The sequence below is a fragment of the Mycteria americana genome, chromosome 1 (genome assembly GCF_035582795.1).
Source record: "Mycteria americana isolate JAX WOST 10 ecotype Jacksonville Zoo and Gardens chromosome 1, USCA_MyAme_1.0, whole genome shotgun sequence".
Lineage (NCBI taxonomy): Eukaryota > Metazoa > Chordata > Aves > Ciconiiformes > Ciconiidae > Mycteria > Mycteria americana.
This window is the reverse complement of record NC_134365.1, coordinates 37,490,390-37,509,130: the sequence shown is the minus strand read 5'-3', so window position 1 is coordinate 37,509,130 and position 18,741 is coordinate 37,490,390. Positions and strand designations below refer to the sequence as shown.

At 40.7% G+C, this 18,741-nt stretch overlaps 1 protein-coding gene across 4 annotated transcripts in view; it reads right to left on the bottom strand.

The window, feature by feature from the left end:
- The window catches only part of MON2 (MON2 regulator of endosome-to-Golgi trafficking), a 121,496-nt gene that overhangs the window by 2,253 nt on the left and 100,502 nt on the right, over positions 1 to 18,741 (bottom strand). For 2 of the 4 annotated variants that reach the window (XM_075494725.1, XM_075494733.1), the window contains one exon: positions 4,838 to 5,059. The exons of 1 other annotated variant lie outside the window; for it this stretch is intronic. In XM_075494725.1, the coding sequence (XP_075350840.1) occupies positions 4,853 to 5,059 (207 nt within the window). In that variant the 3' untranslated portion in view covers positions 4,838 to 4,852. Of the gene's footprint in view, positions 1 to 4,837; positions 5,060 to 18,042; positions 18,076 to 18,741 lie in introns of those variants that run through there. One more of the 4 variants, XM_075494762.1, reaches the window with a different exon arrangement.

Sequence of the window (18,741 nt, the reverse complement as noted above, 5' to 3'; positions counted from 1 at the left end):
TTTTGACCTAATAAACTTGTAAACATGCTTTTCATGCTCTGTGTAACTCCTGTTGTCTCTTCGCAAATGCAGTTGTGTAGTCCTCTAGCAATCCGAATCCTCTTTCACAAAGAAACTAATGCTGGCAATTCTGGCAGAGTCGTCTGAACAGCAAAGAAGCTGGTGTTTGCTGTTACCAACTACAAGCCTGAGTCAAATATTTCAGTGCCCATGTGTTGTTAGTCTCCATTATTTGGTAACACGGTGTCAACACGCATACCAGTCTTTATAAAACCACCGAGTACAACGTGGTGGAAATAAATTTCCAGTGTAGCATTTGCCAATATTTAAAAGTGTAATTTCAAGGCAATGGAAAGTGCACCTTCTCATTCAAGGGTGTTTTTAAACATACCCCTGGAGAGATGGGTTAGCAGAGTGCATGACTTGGTGGGAGCGAACTGGCTGGTGACTTCTCGGAGCAAAATCTCGTGGGCGCTGGTATGGCTTTGCGAATCAGCCTCCAATATGTTTGTTGGTCATCTGCGGTATTGCTGTCAGTCAGCCTGCTTCTCTGCAGTGGCTGTGCCCAGGGGCAGTTATGTTAGCTGTCACACCCTCTCCTGCAAAGGGTGGAAGTACAGTATCAACAATTCATATCAATTAGCATCAATTAATAAATTCTGAGAACGTTAAAGGATAATAAAAAGCTTTTAAAAAGCTCAGATGTATGTGACTGAAAGTATGCTGTGATGCTTTTTGTTTTGCTTTTTTACAAAGTATCTGTTATACAATTACATGCTTGTCTCCCTAGAGTGTCTCTGGTACATCTCTGATATGCTGCGTTAGTACTTGGGCTTTTACTTCTATCTGCTTTCACTAGGAGCTTCTTAGGTGCCTGCACTGTGGTCTGTGCTCTGCTTCAAGGCATGGTATCAATGCATATACACACCAAAGCCTCCTATAAATAGGAGGCAGGAGTCACTTGTTGAGGAGGTATTGTGTGAAAAGCAAGAATAATTAAAAGCATTTCCAATTCCCTTTATAGGTTGAATTATTTTGGGAGTCATAACATTAGAAACCACTGGTGGCAGGGAGGATCCACGGTGCACAATACCATTTTTCAGATAGGCACGGGATGGATATTGCCATGTGCAGACTCGGAGCTGCTCTAGGGCTCAGTGAAGCTCCTGCGTTAGGAGCAGACAGCTGACCTCCTCAGACTGGAGCAAGTTAGGCACCACCTCCAAATCTCAGATCCTTGGTACGTCATCTTAGTTACTGCCTGATGCCGGCAGCATTATGGGTTTTTTTTGCCAGTGAAGTTCCCGTAGTATCCAAAATTGTTTAAACCTCAGTAGCAAGGAACCTCGGTCCTGAGTTGCATCTGTATTCGTACTGCTCTTGCACAGGGCTGCGTCCTTGCCTGTCATAGACACTGCTTAGAGAGTCAGGCAAGTTCTTGTCCTTCCTTGGACAACAGCAAGGAAAGGAGGTAGTATGCCGTATAGTCCCGGTTAGCCGACAGCGCAATGTAACGCTGTCTTCTGGTGCCTAGTCTAGTCCAATTTCTAGAAACTCGAAACCAAGAAGCTTCTACCATTCTCCTGTGAATACTGTTGCAGAAGGTAGTACAGCCATTTCGGACATTTTTCTCTTGCGTTACAGCCTAAAATCTTCTTTGTTTAATTTGATGAAGGAGATAGAAATTTTGTTTACACCTTAAGCGAGGCACACAACTATCTTTTGGTATGTTAATGCAATGATGTTTCTTTCATGAACACAAAAGCGTATTGTCTGAGAGGGTTGATGTTCAGTGGCCTCATGCCGGAGAGCTATTTTTTTCATGAATTCTAAAAAACAACAGGGCTAAGAAGCTAAAGGAAAAGTGGTCAGATTCTGCTGTTAGCAGTGGATTTCAACTGCTAAAGTTACTTCCATGTTAAAACACGACAAGAGAGGTCTGTGAGGTACATTCGACTCTGTGCCTCCAGGATGTTTTTGAAGAACTGCACTTGATGTTTGGGCAGATTTTAGCTTTGAACTTTTGCTAGGTTTTTAAAAAACACTACATACTCCAAACAAATATGCTGTGTTTCTTCCTGCCTTGGCGTTTTGCTTTTCTTTTACATTTCATGTACAAATACTTTCAACATTTTTGTATCAAACATGGACTGCAAACTGTGTGGAATTGTTGTTCCTCCCTGACATTTTTGGTGTGTAAATAGTTTTCCCTCCACGTGTCTTAGATGAAGATACAGTGATGTGGCTACCATAGAGAGAGTGACCAAACAACGCTGTAACTGTGCTGCTGTATTTCTACCTGTGATGTACTTGAAGGAGGATGCCCTTGTCCACCTCCGCTCTCATTCATTTTTCTTTCTCTTTTTTTATTTTTTTTAACCATTGCTGGTGGTGTTCTTTCGTAGGTGTCTTATTTTGGTTTGGGATTTCTTTTTTTAATAGCTGCCACCTTTTTCCTTCCTTCATTGGACAAGTGATCTTGTTTTGAGATCTGTACAACTGTCTGGGTTTTATATGTCCTGAAGAATGGAAGACCTGCTGGAGGAAGGTGTTTTGGACCAATGTAATTCTGCTTTGTGACTGTGAAATGTTAATCTTTTTGTAACCTAAGAACAAAAAAATGTTTAGTAAAGGGATATATTTTGTGTTTTTTGAAACTTTTCAGTGCAATGAACAAAAGAGGAGGATACTGAAGAAGTGTATGCGCAAAGTTTTAAAATAAAATTTTAAATTATATATTATATATATCCATCTATATCTATAACCATTATTATTCTGCCTTTGTCCTGAAGAGTACCTAAGTCTCTTTGTGTGTATCACTAATTGTGCAATACAGACAAGTAGCACACTCTGCTTTACAAGGGAATGGATGATTCACTGACAAAAGGTCTCACTCTTGATTTAATGAAGTAAATCCCTACGAGGTGCATTAGCGTATGGGTTGATCTGGAAGAGTTCAGCTGTAGGATAACCGCATGAGCTGTGTGCTGCCATCGGATTATGATTCATTGCTCAGACTGCCAGTTGCCATGTTCTGAGTCAATGAAGAGCTATGCAAAGTGATCAGCTATCAGCTCTCCGTGGCATGAGAAACTGGGTGTAATTTTTGAAATGACAACACAGTTGGAATAAGTTTTCCCTCCTCCCCGGTTTCTTAGGAATCACAGTCTCAAATTCTGCTTGAAGTTTAGAGTAAAACCAAGCGTGAAGTCATAGATTCCACTGAAGCAAGCTGTCATGGTTATTTAGTAACCAAAGATTTATTTGAAAGTACCAAAGATGCAGGAAGTAACACCAGCCTCTTTGCATTGTACCAGCACAGAGCCACGGGCAATACCCGTCGGGGTTGCCAGCAAGAGAATGACAGCCAGGCATCTATCTACTGTTTATATCTTTGACGTATTGCATTGTAGCACAAGCAGTTCTCCCAATTCCTATTTCACCTCACACTTCGTAGAAGAGCAGTGAAAACATTTGTTCTAGTGTTACGCCAGTTTTTTAAACGCTGCATATGCCCGTTGTGTTCACTGAGCATCACGGAGGGTGCAAAGAGAAGCGATTTGTTACTTTCACTCTGGTTCTTCTCACTCTCCTGTTAAGTCCTACGGTTTATTACTGCAGTCCAACCACTGAGTCAAGTTTAAAATTGCTGTGCAAATAAACTTCAGCACAGCTTTGCCTGGCTCGCTGGTGTCAGCTGAATAAATAAGCGTTGGTAGTGTGCAGTGATGGGAGCTGTTGCATGTCAGGTGAACCTAAAGGAGCTTGCTCCACGTCATCCCATTGCTTTTGCATCTCTTACGCCCTAAATTCTGTAAGATTGTAGGTCAAGTAAGGCTTGTTATTTTCATTTTGTAGTAATAGATACAACTCTTCAAATGTGGACATCAGTTTCTACAATTCCTGTAGGCAATAAATCAGTGCTTAGCCAAATAATATACTCATGGTATTCTACTGAATGTACTCGGTTAACTAAAGCGACGTAAGGGAATTTATTGTATTTTGTACAGTTACTGTAAAATCAAAGCCTGAAGTTTCATCTTCTTAGTGTGTGCTCATAGCGCAGTGTACCTTCACAAAAAGTTTACTTCTTTATGCTATTACGCTGCAGCTTTTATTGATTCCAGAGTTTCTCTCATGCTTTCCAGGAAGGCTTATATAAACCAAAGTTATTGCACATCCTGTTCTTGTTAGAAGGAAGGACGAAGGCTTTTTTAAAAATCCTCCACTTTGCAAAACAAAGGATGCCATAACATTTAGGAACATAAAATGATTTCAGGAGAAATTGTGCTTTGATGACAAGGTTAATAAAAAGGAGTATGATCAAGGTACAAAATGTGTCTACAGGTGGGTAAAGAACAAATTATTTGGGGACTTTTTTTAATAATTTAAGAACAATTAATCATAAATTGGAAGCTGCAGAAATAGTCTACAGCACTGCCACAAAATACGAAGGGGAGAGGGAGGAAGCTGCAGTAGAAAAAAATAATCAGATCTTTACTGCAGCTAATTTAAGGCTGATTATTTAGATGCATAGACAGAGAAGAGCTCTGAACCTTCATGAATTTTAGGCCACCTAAGATTAGAATTACAGCCTTTTTCTTGGGTGTATAGTGCATAATTTCTCAGGCTCTAAAGAGTCAAATTGTCCCTGATCTTCACTCCTGAGCATTTATTCCCTTAAGCAATAGAAGGCAATCCCTTATGGCAGTCTGCTGTAAAGACTGCACTACAACCAGCTGTAATGGTTTGGCATCGTCCCTGACCGTCACAGGCATCCCTGCATTTACCAGTCTGTGGTAAATCAAGGCCTTTCCCAACAGGCTGTACCCCCACAGAGCATCTTCCTGGTTCATTTATGCCATGGGTGGTATTTTTCCTTCCTTCTCGTTACCATGCTCCTCTCTGATGTAGAACATTTTGGAGTAGTTAACTGCTGTTTCAGACGTGCCACTGAGTCCTTGGCCATCCTCCACCCCCAACGCTCGCTTCCTCTGGGTGCTGATACAGACAGCATCACCAGCAACGCAGGAATCGCTGGTAGCCAAAGGGAAGCCCCCTAGAAAGGGAAATGATTTATTCATTAACCTAACATTGCTCATTACCTCAAAATGAAAACTTACGTGCGTGCAATATGTGAATTCTCCTGTTTGAAAGGGGAAACTTTAATGGCTTTAAGTTGCTTTTAGAGGGTTCTACTTTGGCCCAGGTATTCTCCAGGGAAACTGCTTCTCCTCAGCAAATGAGGAGCTGGCTGGAAGAGCCAAAGGTTATCGCACAAGCTCAGATGCAGCGTGTAGCTCCTGATGTGACACTCATTGCTTATTTCTGTAATTATTGCTACAACTTTTGAGGGGCCTAAGCAAACAAACCTGAAATCTTGCTATTTTTGCTTTAGGAAGGTAAGACTTAAGAATATGGAAATTCTGTGAGATATCCATTAATAAGATTACAAGAAAAGTTATTGTTTTCCCATAAGAGTAACTGTTGAAGACAAATGATTAGACAGTCACCTCCTCAAATAGCACAAATTGTTCCTAAACAGAGACCCTTTCAGTCTAATAGTCAATAAAGCTCAGCGGTGTAAAAGCAACTGCTACACCTGCAGTCATTTTAGCCTCTTCAAAAATTTAGACTGAGTCTGCCCATCCAGATCTCTTAAATGTGTATTAGTTTAATTTTTAATCCTGCAGCCCTTTGCAGCTGGAGCGCCTCAGCGGATGTGGGCTGAGGCAGCTGTTTGACAGTACAGCGCGGTATCACAGCACGTACCGGGATGGGGAAGGGGAGACACGAAGAAGCCAAATCCAGTTGCAGTTCTCCAGGATCTAGAAGCAGACAAGCCAATTACTCTAACAGGGAATTGCCAAAGAATGTACACAAAGCGGGGAACTGCTACATCCTCAAGCCGTTTAGACCTTGATTCTGAAGGATCCTCTCGTCCCCACATTGTGCCTGTTTACTTTCATTCCTGGGTTGGTCCTGCAGCTGATTGCACCAAATGTCTTATTTCTTACCATCGTCCAGCTTTCCCTAGAACTTTGTCAGCCAAATGTCAACTGCATCTCAGCTAGCTGAGACCAAGCTACTCCATGAAAAAGCTCCTAATGCAAACTTCTTGTACTGCATTTGCTGAGGATTGAGTTTGCTTTGCTCTCAATTAAAAAAATAAATTTACTTTGCTGGTCTTTGTGCCCCCTCTTAGTGCTTGTTTTTCACCAGCATTCATGCAATTGAATTTTACATCTGGGAATTTAGAATATGTTAGAGGAGCTGGGACATCCTTCTTAGCCCTTCTCTGCTTGAGCACTAGCATAGAAGCAGTTTAAGTGAGCCAGACAAGAATCAAAACACACCCTTCGAACTAAGTCTCATGTCCAGACATACAAGTATTTTATGAATGGGAAAAATATTAAACACAATGCTCAGACAGTAAATCTTGCTGTGGTTACATTTTTCTAAGAATGGTGTTTTTAGGGAAGGTCTGTTTAGTGCCAAAAAAAAAAAAAAGGAAGGAGAGGGAAAAAAATAAGATTTATGGTTATGTAAAATTTCCCAGTCGTGCTTCTCTGCTACTGCTCCTGCAAGATTTCCCTGGTGCTGGCTTCACTAGGAAAGCAGGTAGCACGGGACTCAGGTACTCAGTCAGGAAATGGGGAACACAACACCCGACTAACCTGAAGCCCTGAAGTTACTTATATGGCACACACTGAGTTCTGATAAATAAGCGCTTGTAGAATATTGAATTTATAACTTTATATATTTGTATAAGTAAGTATATAGGAAAAATTGGCAAGGAACTTTGAACAGCAACTAAGACGTTGGAAAACGGGATCTGTTTGTGCCTGTTCCAGGAGCTGAAAGCAAGCAGTGGTCAGTAAATACACCTATTTTAGCTGCCAGTTACCCAGAATACAGCTAAGTACATTTTTGTCTTTTTGTTAACAAACCCTCCCCACCTTTCAGGAGGATTACTGGGGGAAAGAATAGCAAGACACCCCCTTCTCCAGGTGCCTCGTCCTCAAAGGGAACAAAACTGAGTTTTAAACATTGAACTGGGAATAACTCAAGGTTGTTCAGTCTTTAGAGGAGTCAACAGCTACCTCCGTATGGAAAAGCCTCCTATATCCGCAGGTCCTGGGAGATACCAGCCTGTGGCCATCAGATGGCTTGGGCCTGTGAAGCTGCCTGCCCTGGCCAGCAGCAGGCATTTGAGCCTCCTGGTGATACTGGAGACAACGATTCTTGGGGACCTGCAAGGTTAAGCAGTGGCAAAACAACAGTAAGACACAATCATCTAAGTAGGGGGTTAAATCCTTCAGGATATATCCCCCTCTTTTTTTTTTTTAATTGATGAAAGCTGGTATTTGCCCACTACCCAAAACATGGCTCAGGAGCAAGACCACCAACTCTTGTAAGCCTCTGTCACTGCTCCTTCACTCAGGAAAATGGAAAAGAGACTCGTCTCTTCTTCTGCCCTGGAAGCGGGCAAAGAGAAAGAAAAGCACGGCTTTGCTAGCAGTCAAGAACCTGCACTGCTGCTGCGCTGAAGGTCATGGTCTGCCTCAGAAATGGAGCTTGGTAATGAGGCTTGAGGTTTTGGGGTCTCCTCCTTGTGCTGGGCTGTAGCTGGCACTCAACAATGTCGGTTGTTGTCTCACAACAGCTGAGGTGGATTTTGTTGCTTTTCACCGATCCTGTGTTGCTCCTAAAAACAAATGTGCTGAGGTTTCTGGAGAAATAGTTACTATTTTTATTTTTTAAATGCATCTAGGTCCATAATGTGATGATTGCATGCCAGCCTCCCCCAGCAACTGTTCACACTCTCCCTTGCCCTCCCCCAGTAATATAACATGCGATGTGCAACGAGCCACGTGCTCCCAGGAAGGCGATTCATTTCTGAGGCATATTTGTAGGAAAAAAATGCTTTGAGGGTGTTGCTGTGGCTCTGTGTGACCTGCATTGGGGATGAAGTAGAAACCTCAACATTGCAGATCTATCCCCAGATACAAGGCACAGGGAAGCAGTGGGGGAAGGACGTGAGCAGAGCATGAGCAGCTCTGTTGCTTCACGTGAAAATAAACTCTAATAGCAATTAAGGGAAAGGAGTAGGAAATTAATAAGGCAGTAAAGATTTTTTTCAAATTGGTCACAAACCATTGGTTTATCCCTTGAAAAGCTCAGCTGACAAGGATTCTCTCATCCCTTTGTCCCCCCTATCTCTTTCAATAATCATCCTTCTTCATGCAAATATAGATGGAAAGGGGAGAACAGTGAAAGGTTAAAATGGAAGCAGGCTATCTTTCATCGACATGGTAATTTTGCTGCTTGGCTCGATGCCAAACGCTCACTGCAGCCACTAGCTGCCATTCCAACATGAGTGAAAGGATCTTTAATAAGAGTGTAAATAAAAGCCAGGCTGAGAAATGAGTTTTCCATCCCAGCAATCGCTGGCCTAACCTCTGCTGTAAATAGTCTCTCAGAGCAGCACAGATGGAGTAGCAGCACCTGGGGATCAAGGCAATCTCTGCGCAGTGCGATTTAAACAGCTGGGTACAATTGAAACACGAATTAGCAGGGATAGACGGAGGGATTCCATTTTGTGTGCTAGGTAAAAACAAATAATCAGTCCTTTTTCCCCTTTAAAAAAAAAAGTGGTGGTGGGGGGGAGAACTTTTGACATGATCTTGTGGGAGGTGCTCTTCACTGCAGCTGTTAGATTAATTTAACCATGAGAATTTCCCACAAGGCGCTGTAAAAACAGAGCCCTAATTTATGGTCATTGATTTAACAGCTTGAAAGTGATTTATCTGACCTCAGTAAAGATAGCGAGGACACCAGAAGAATGATCGGTCATTCTGGGCTTTGTGTGGCTGTGATTGGCCTTATTAATTTAGAGCAGAAGGTCTGTTTCAATGTCTTACTGAGACAGTCAAAGGCAGTTGGCAACTGAACCATTTTAAATACTTTTTTTTTTTGAAGCATTACTAATGCTGCTAAGTACTAAGAATTTATTCCACATGGAAAAGATCCTCATTAGTTAAGAAATGGTAAGGCTTCATTTAGAACTGCACACAAACAGACGCCTGGTCTTGGATTTGCAAGTTGTTTTTTCTTAAGTAATTTTTTTTTCCTGTTGTTGGGAATCTAAAGCACACTGTGAAATACAATTGTTAAGCATTACAGTAAATGAGAAATAGCTTTGGAAGAGATAAAAGAGGTTGGCACAAGGGATTGCTGGCTCTTGCTCTTTTTAAGGGTAGATTTCAGAAACACCTAAACGCTTCACATATTTTACTATTTTTATCATTCAGTCCTCTTTATGGAAGTTATAGAGCATATCTGTTGACAAGTAAATATATCAAGGTTTTGTTTCAGAAGAATATGCTTTTGCTTGAAATAAGCGTAGCATCCACTACTGAAATGTCACAACTGAGTGATGCAATTTCATCACACAAATAAGAGAAGAAAGGATGAAAAGCAAAGGGAAGGGCGAGTGCTCTCTCCAGAAAGAACAACTGGTTTCAAGAGGAGCGTGAAATGAAATACAGATGCTTTAACAGTTTACCTACACCAGAAAATTTGAATACAGAATAAAATGTGTTTGCACAAGCGTGTGCCCGTGTACAAAAATCACATAGGAGGTGCCAAAACTGTTTCCTCTATTTCAGAGTACTAACCAGGAAAATGGGCTGGAAACGGTTGAGTACCAATTTATCTTGCCACTTGGACTGATGTGCGGTTGGGTTAAATGTCACCGATTTGGATGGTTCTGCATTTCATTCACTGCTGGATTATGCCCAGCTTTAAAGCCCATCTACAAGGATCTCAGTAATTGTCTTGCCACTTTTCAAGGTGGGAGACAGAAATGCTGCAGGCTAGGATTTCATCCACAGGGGATGAATGCTTACAGTCATTTCACTATCCTGATGAAATGCTATCTGACCTGAAACTAAGGTAGTCCACTTAATCTCTATACAACAGAGGGAAAAAGCAGAACACAATATTTCAGCCTTCCAAAATATGAAATAGTAACAGTTATTTTAAAAAGTGAAAAGACAACATAAGACAATAGAATAAATTATGAAATATGTAGAAAAGCCCCTACAAAATCTCATATACGTTGTCAAGAGATTGAAAAATAATGCATAAACAGCTATCTATCTGACTAAAAGGTTTGGGGAGCCAATGGTAACTATAAAAACAACCCCAAAACCCCATACAAATGAAACAAAGCTGAAGCCCACATTATGGGCCTGAAGAATACGGAAAGCTATATGTCAGCCTGTGCATCTTCTTGCCATCATAGCACCGTAGTGTTCCCTATAGCACACTATAGAGACATGAGGAGAATCTGATAAATTATGTGCAGTATTACTTTGTTTAAATTCAAATTTATGGGAAAAAAATCAATAATGTGAGTAGCACACTAAAATGTTTCCACAAACTCTTTTTACCCATGACAAGAGTCTCCTAAATAAATAAAATAAAGCTGCTTCTTCCAAGTACTGTCCTGCATATCAACAAATCTTTGTTGCTCCCAAAATAACGGTAGATATTTCTTCCCACTTAGAGCCCATTCTGGATGGGTTCAGATCTAATTCTGGAAAATTACAAATAAGCATCCTCAACAGCATAGACGTCACGAACACTTCTAAAGGGATGACTGCTTTTTAGCAAATGGATCACCTTTTTTTTTTGATCCCTTAATTTACCACTGACTTCATTCTAACACTTGACACTATGGCACACGTAGATGTAAATGAGTCTTACAGATTACTTTAAAAGTACAACTATTTTTCATTTATCATCACAGAAACAACCACCTAAAAGACATTCTCTTTTAGGGTCTATATTCCACATGACATCCTGGAATACTGTTCATCTCAACGTTCTCTTGTTTAATATTCCTAACGATGGTTTAATTGGCATCTCGGGGTCTAAACTATGATGTGACTTGTTTACTGCTGAAGCACCAGCAGTTCAAGAGTAGAATATACAGAATCACATTTGGCTTCTATTTTTAAAAAAAAAAGAAAAAAAGCTTCAGTAACTATGTTCACAAAAATATTCTTACTTTAGCAAGAGCCAGAGAGACCATTTGAGATGACCAAAACTTTGAAAAAAATTCTGATAACTGATGAGCCCAATGAGGTGATCTTTTACACATCCTCCTCCTTCTTTTCTTTGAACTTCTAAGAACCATTTGCATGAAAAGGTGTCTTTAATTACTGCAAGAGCAATCTGCAGACAAATATGCTGAAGTGCCAATGTGTTTACCATTAAAACAAGGAGACAGCCCCTTCCTCTGATGCTGCTTGACCTTCCTAGCTCTGGATCAACCCACAACCCTCCCACTCCTGCTTATGGTGTGCCTGCTCCCAACAACAAAGACCAGAAGCAGACTTCTCTTGAAAAACACTAGAAGGAAATCATCAACTATCCAAGGCTGCGATTAAAGCCACTTTTAGATAGTTGCATACAAAGCACAATAAAAACTGGTGTTGCAAGTCTTTTAAATATACCCATAGCTTAAGAAAGGACACTGCTCGGGGGTTTGCTGGACTCAAATTATGCGGTGTGACCAGGAAAAGCCCAGTTCTGCCTGAGTGGACAGCATAAATAGAACAGGCTACGTGAGCACCTCTCCTCAGTCCTCTAGTCAAAATGCTACACATCTTGCAGCAAAGCATTATGTCCACAGAAACTCATAAAATGCATGTGAGAGTTAAAATCCAAGCTAGAAGTACTGCGTTCACTGGTGTGGCAAGGACTACAGGCACGAGGAAGCGTTCGGAGTGAGGTCGAGTGCGCGCTCAGGGACACCCACCGCTGCGGGAACACGAGCCGTGGCACGAGCCCACCCAGCACCACGGTGGCACAGGCAGAGGTGCAGGCAAATGCCACCGCGGGAGACCAGCCACCGCTGTGGGGGACAGAGCCCCGGCAGGAGAGGAACCACACAAACTCAAAGCAAATCTGCCTGTTACGGCAGGTCGGAGATACACTGCTCTGCGTACGAAGCTCTAAAGCTAGCTCCAGCAGCTGTAATGAAGGCTGTGCTCATATTCGCTTCAACGCTAGGAAAATCGCTAGAATTAAGCTTATGGAACTAGAATTAAGATGGGGGGGTGTGTGTGTGTGTGTGTGTGTTTGTTTACCTTTGCAGAAGATTTAACATTACTTGAGATCTGCTGGAGAAAGGATCAGTTCCAATAACGTACCCAACCTGATTTGGTCCTCATAAAAAAAGCTGTTAATTTAATTATTGGTTAGGTGTACAGCATATTTCTTATAAATACAGAGGTAAGAGAAGGCCTCTAGGTAGAGTCTTGAAGCTGCAGGACCGCAATGAGGAAAGTCATTTGCAGACCTCAATTTGGCTTCCATGGAATGCGTCACAAAGTCACTGGCAATTTTGTTCAACATTGACTGATGCCATCAATAGATATATGAGAGGAAGGGTCACTGGGAGTTTTGCTGGAGAGAGCGTTTATAAGTAAGTCATCAGCTGCTAGTCTGCAAACGCATGACGTTGCACCAGACGGAAAGCAGTCCACAACTGGCTGGTGATTAGCAAACAAAATGAGGGTTTGTGAGATCAAAGATGTATAGTCACTCTTGTTTATCTTTAGGATGACTCCACCTCATATGCAAAGAACTATCCGCTGGATTATAGCTATTACCTACAGGTAGAAAAGTGTTGCAGAATATATGGGTGAGTTATGCATAAAAGCAGTCTTTTAGATGGGAAGAAGGAAATAGGTTGTTTACATGGAATGCATTCGTGTAACAGAAAAATGCTGAATACTGTATTTCCTGCTTTCACAGAATCACAGAATCACCGAATTGTATAGGTTGGAAAAGACCTTTAAGACCATCAAGTCCAACCGTAAACCTAACACTACCAAGACCACCGCTACACCATGTCCCTAAGCACCTCATCCAAACGTCTTTTAAATACCTCCAGGGATGGCGACTCAACCACTTCCCTGGGCAGCCTGTTCCAATGCCTGATAACCCTTTCAGTGAAGTAAAATTTCCTAATATCCAGTCTAAACCTCCCCTGGTGCAACTTGAGGCCATTTCCTCTCATCCTATCACTTGTTACCTGGGAGAAGAGACCGACCCCCACCTCTCTACAACCTCCTTTCAGGTAGTTGTAGAGAGCGATAAGGTCTCCCCTCAGCCTCCTCTTCTCCAGACTAAACAACCCCAGTTCCCTCAGCCACTCCTCATAAGACTTCTGCTCCAGACCCTTCACCAGCTTCGTTGCCCTTCTCTGGACACGCTCCAGCACCTCAATGTCCCTCTTGTAGTGAGGGGCCCAAAACTGAACACAGTATTCGAGGTGTGGCCTCACCAGTGCCGAGTACAGGGGCACGATCACTTCCCTAGTCCTGCTGGCCACGCTATTTTTGATACAATGATTTTCAGTCTCCTTCCTATGGAAAGGAACTAATTGCTCGTTATCATCAGTGGTAAACATAGTCAGAGCTATTTAACTTAAATTTCAGTCTTTAATGGAAACATGCTTCATCTGTAATGTCATTATTCCTACCAACATTGCATTCACAGTCATTTCTTGTGGCTAGCAGTAGGCCACCTTCCATCATCTGCATTGACAGGCAAAGGTAGACACACAGGTTTTCAAGAAATTGCTCAGAAGAATAAAATTCCCAAAGTTGTAACTTCAACATAATTACCCTATGTTCTTAAAAATTGCACTTCATGAAAGAACCACCATGAAATTCTTGTTCTCAGCATGTTCTCTTCTCTACTAACGGCAGAATTTTTGTTTTTGAACAGAGGCTGTTTGGATATATGTTGATCGTTCACTATTGCTGAGAAACCCTATGCTAGTTTTTAGCAAGCTTTCTGTAGATACCTTCTTAGGTGGGGATGAGCAGTAGTCCTTTAAAAGGGGACCAAGAATGATTCATGCATGTGTCCCATTAGTTTAGCAAAGCTCTTGAGTTTCCTATGTTTTTCTTACATTGCTTTTTGTGTCTTTATCATGTTTTCTCCCCCATCAGACTAATTAAAACTGGAAACTAGAGAACAGTGAAACTAGGATTTCCCAGGAAATAGAAGAACATTTTAAAAAAGAGTATTGTTATAGTAGCAACATTTCTGAAACCAGAAGATGCAAAACCACCAGAATCGGGGGGACAACAGGGACAGAAACCGTAGAACAGCTGAAGAAGGTAACAGACACTCAAAAGCACAATCCCAAAGACTTAATTTATGCTAGGCATTTTCATTAAATGTCCCACCAGTGCACCATAGCTACACTAGCATTACAGTAATAGTTAAGTCAGGCATCTGGCTGACAGCTGAGGTTTCTCAGCCATGTCTTGAGAACACCAGTTCTCCTAGGCTAAAGTCCTATGAATGCCACCACCTGGTACCGCCACATGGCAGGGGCTGGGAAGTTTGAAGGATCTGAGGAGCTGAACCAGCCAAGCCTGGTTTCCTCTGGATTCGTGTCTATAGGATGACTTCTCATGTGGATTTTAAAGTAACTGATAAGAGTGAGCTTTTACAGCCTTTCCACTAGCAGGCTCTCTTCTTCATCTAGCTGTCTAGATAAAGGCATAATTTTTTTCAGAGACTTAAGATTTCTGATTTTTCTTCCTGTTGGTCAAATCTGGATAAAATAGGCCAATGGATTCAAGGTTTGTAAGAAAAGATTAGCAGATGCACAATCACATAAACCTTGTTTTCTTAGAAAGTTAGGTTAAAAGTGTTCGGCCATAACAAAGTAATTGGTAAAAAAAGCAAGTGAAATTACCTTATAAAGCAGAACAAGCTTTTGAGAAAGAATGAACAACAAAAGAGCACGTGACTATGGATTTGTTTTACCTTCCTGTTTCAAGAGACATGGGGAAGGCTGAAATGCTTAAAAACTATTTGGCTGCAATGTTAAGTGCGTAACAGCGGCATGACACTACAAAATGATGTTTAACAACAAGAAGTTGTCATAAGACAGGATCAAGAGAAACAGTTAGAGACCATCCATCTAGATAAACACTTAAGAGCATACAATAGGAGGGGGCTCTTGGAAACCCAGATTTTATTCCTGGCTGGTTTTGCAACTGTCTCGCATAAGCCTTCTCATAAGTTTACAAAATGCTTTCTTAAAACTAGTCTTTTTTTTTTTTTTCCTGGTCCCAGAAGTCTGTCTAGGATGACTATTGCTCTAACAGCACTATGTCTGTCTTTCTCCATGCCATGCTCTGTGATGAGCCTTCATATCCTATGCCCTTCCTCCCTCTTTCTGTTCATGTAGGCATGGATTGTATGTAAATATAGCTCTATATCAACTTAATTGCCCCCTGTGTGGGTCTAAATTGAATCACAGAAAGTATCCATAACACTAGCATATCCATTAAAAATTTTTTTTTCTGTACTGTGCTGCGTAATCCATCAATCTTAGCACCAACTCTTGAGTCATAGGTTGATCATCACACCTTTGCCCTTCCTTTTTCAGGAAATGGGAAAATTCCACCGAAGTTTCTAGGAAATCTGTACATTTTGTTCACCGGATTGTTATAGTTTTCAGATCCAAATCCATAATTTTTTTCTTAGCAAACATACTTCTGGATCCATTCTCATGACAGCCTACCCATTTTTCTTCAGAAGGGAGTACCCATTACATACTTGTCCTCTTTCTGATGCTAACTGCCTCTTCCTTAGATTCCCCATCTTTTCTTTCTTCTGTCTGCAGACCATTCTGTCATCTGTTCTCTTTCACAATCCCTTTCTCATGTTCACTGTTCCTTGGGCACCAGACACTATCATAACATTTTTTTCCTCTTTTCTGCTGATCCTGCCTTCTCTCCTCTACTCATCTGCTACTCTGTTTTCTTCCTTCTTTCTCTCTTTTCTCTCCTTCAGTAAAGGAAACTTATTCTGCAACTTTATTTTTCCTTCACTAGCCAGTCTTGTCAGTTTGAATTGTGCATCAGTTGTCAATTTGAATTGTGCATCAGTTATTCAAAAGGTCACTTCCACTATTCGCTTGCCTTTTTTTCCCAAGTGTTCTCTTTTGGTAAATACTTACAAAAAGTCACCCATCTAATCTTCTCCTTCACTCCCATCTTGCTGTTGTCTTCAAGAATCTGCCTAAACTTAGGTTGTTGTCACAAGCTGTAGCTAGAATTTCTCTTAGAAGAGATCTGTGCTTACAGAGAAGTAAAGGAAATAGCAATATTCAACTGGAATTATCCACCATTATTTCTACATAATCATGTTAGGTGAGGTGAGAGAGCTTTGGGAAATGGCAAGTACATAAACTATTTCAAAATGCGTGTATAAAGGCTTACAGTTCAGTATTTCTCATGAAATACTAAGCTTACTGCCAGAATTTCAGGCACCAGTAGGACAATAATTAAGTAGTAGTCAACTTGACCATCAGAACTCAAGTGCAACAACTAAACCTGCTTTCTTTGATGGGGAAATAAGCCAATGGAGAGAAGAAATGCACTGGTGTTAGTATTAACTGGAAGAGGATTTAGAAATGTGTTCTACTAGAATTCATTCCTGCAACACACTTCTCTATGTATTCATTAACAATCATGGGCTGGTGTAGGCAAAATAAGATTCTTTCCAGTATTATTTGAAATGGAAAAGAGCAAAAGTCTAGTCACTATAAATTCAATATCATGTTGATAAATAAAGAAGTCACCTTAAATAAACAAAAGCATCAGGAGAGATGAGAAGTAGTCCTGATAGGAAGAAGTAACCGAATTCAGAAAATGAGGAAGGGGTTAAGTTATAGGAACATTGAATCAGGAGATCTATTTTACGTTCATTACATAGTAAGGTAATACTGTTCCAACAAAAATAAAAAACATGTATTTTATGCAAGACAAATGAGGTCATTAGTTTATGTTTGAAACTGGTCTGATTTCAGTCACAGACCTAGGATTCTCTCTAGTACAGTGCATTTTTGGAAAAAGCTAATGAAAATGGTCACATGGGAATGGTCAAAATAATAATGTTTTAAAAAATGGAAAATAAGATCCATCAGGCAAAGTTGTGAAAAAGTGCCTGAATAGATGCATTCATTGTAAGAAAATTATTTTCCACATGTATGTAAAGGTCTGTCCTTTTTTCAAACTGCATAATCTCTTGAAGGAGAATGTAAGTTACTTTGTAAATACAAAAAGAAAAAAACCCAACAAAAATGGAAACTAAAGAAGTGGAATTATTGCTTATTAAAGACTTGCTTATTCATATACTTTTTGATATAAAGTAGCATGTTCTTACATGAAGCGGTATTCGTTCACTATCAAGTCCATCATTTGCAAATATCAACATAGATGCAATGATTTACGACCCATCCTGCAGACTGTCAAATTCAGGTTATATTGGATAAAAAAAGGGAGGTGAGAGGGGGAGAAAATATAACAACACGTGTTGCTTTTCAAGCAGTTCCTTCTTTTATTTGTTTTTGTAGTTACCAAGCACAGGCATTTCTGATAACCTCAGGTATAACAGTGAAACAGAGTTTGTTTGCTCCTTTATCTTTTTTCCTGTAGGTTTTAAGACAAGTAGAGCTTTACAGGCACTTACCCTAGAAATACAAAGGCAGCTAAACAACTTGTATTACACGGCAATGCACCTGAACTACAAACGGGAAACCATGTTCTGGGTCAGGTTCAATATCAGGATTGTTTTAGAGTACCACCTAACAATACAGCCGTTGCACCAGTCTGTGGTTTAGCTGACAATACCTTGGCAGATGGCTGCAGACTCCTCAAACAAGTACTTACAGGTTCAATAGAAAAGGTTAATCATTTTTGGCATAGCTTCCGACTACTTCTTCCAAACCATCAGACTCATCTGTGTACCATTGTGTTTGGGTCCTAGTTCTCTCACTGGTTCCCCAAGTTCACTTGGGGCAGCTGAAAAATCTCAGTCCTTGTTTCCTGAAAAATTCTGTAAATGGCTCCTTTCAAGTGTTGAACAAGGTAGAGATTAAGTTTAGCTGGTTATGCTGCAGTAGACCACAGAGGAGTGTCCTTGGAGAGGAAGAGCAATTTCTCAGCACTAGCTTAAGAGAAAAATCTGTTGGCACAAACACAGATGCTTAAAAATAAATATATCATCCATGTAAAAAAGAATGAGGAATCTAAGGAAATTAGCTTTTATCGCAGCCTTTCTGATTTTTTTTTTTTGGTGAGCAGACCATAATGTAGACTGATCTGATGGCCCACGTTAAGTGATAGTTTCTTGCTGTAGCAGCAGCTCAGATGCTTCTGTAAATGGAGCATATGATCTGCAATACTTCAAAGGGATACTGACCATACCAGCAGTGGATCCAACAATTCCCCAGTTGCCTTCTATAGCCAAGAAAGACTTACATGGAATATACACTGCTGAATGAAGAATGTTTCTAACACTTTCAGTAATTTGGAAAACAAAACCTGGTGGAATTAAGATGAGAACAAAAAAAATGCGTTTGAGAAGACTAACTTTCCTGGTGCAGAGATCTTGGTTTTGTTGTTGTTGTTTTTCAAACCAAAGTTTAAAAATTAAACAAAACCTTTGCAGTAGCAGTACTTGAGTAAGCCCCCAAAGAGAAGCAATGTGCTATCCCCACCCAATGCCAATGATGATAGCAAAGGAAGCTAAGCTTCAGTGAAAGCGAAGGAAGCTTTCTTAGTGTTCTGTGACAGCCATGCCATAACACTAAAATGATTGTAACCCACTTGCCAAAGCAGTCCCACTGTC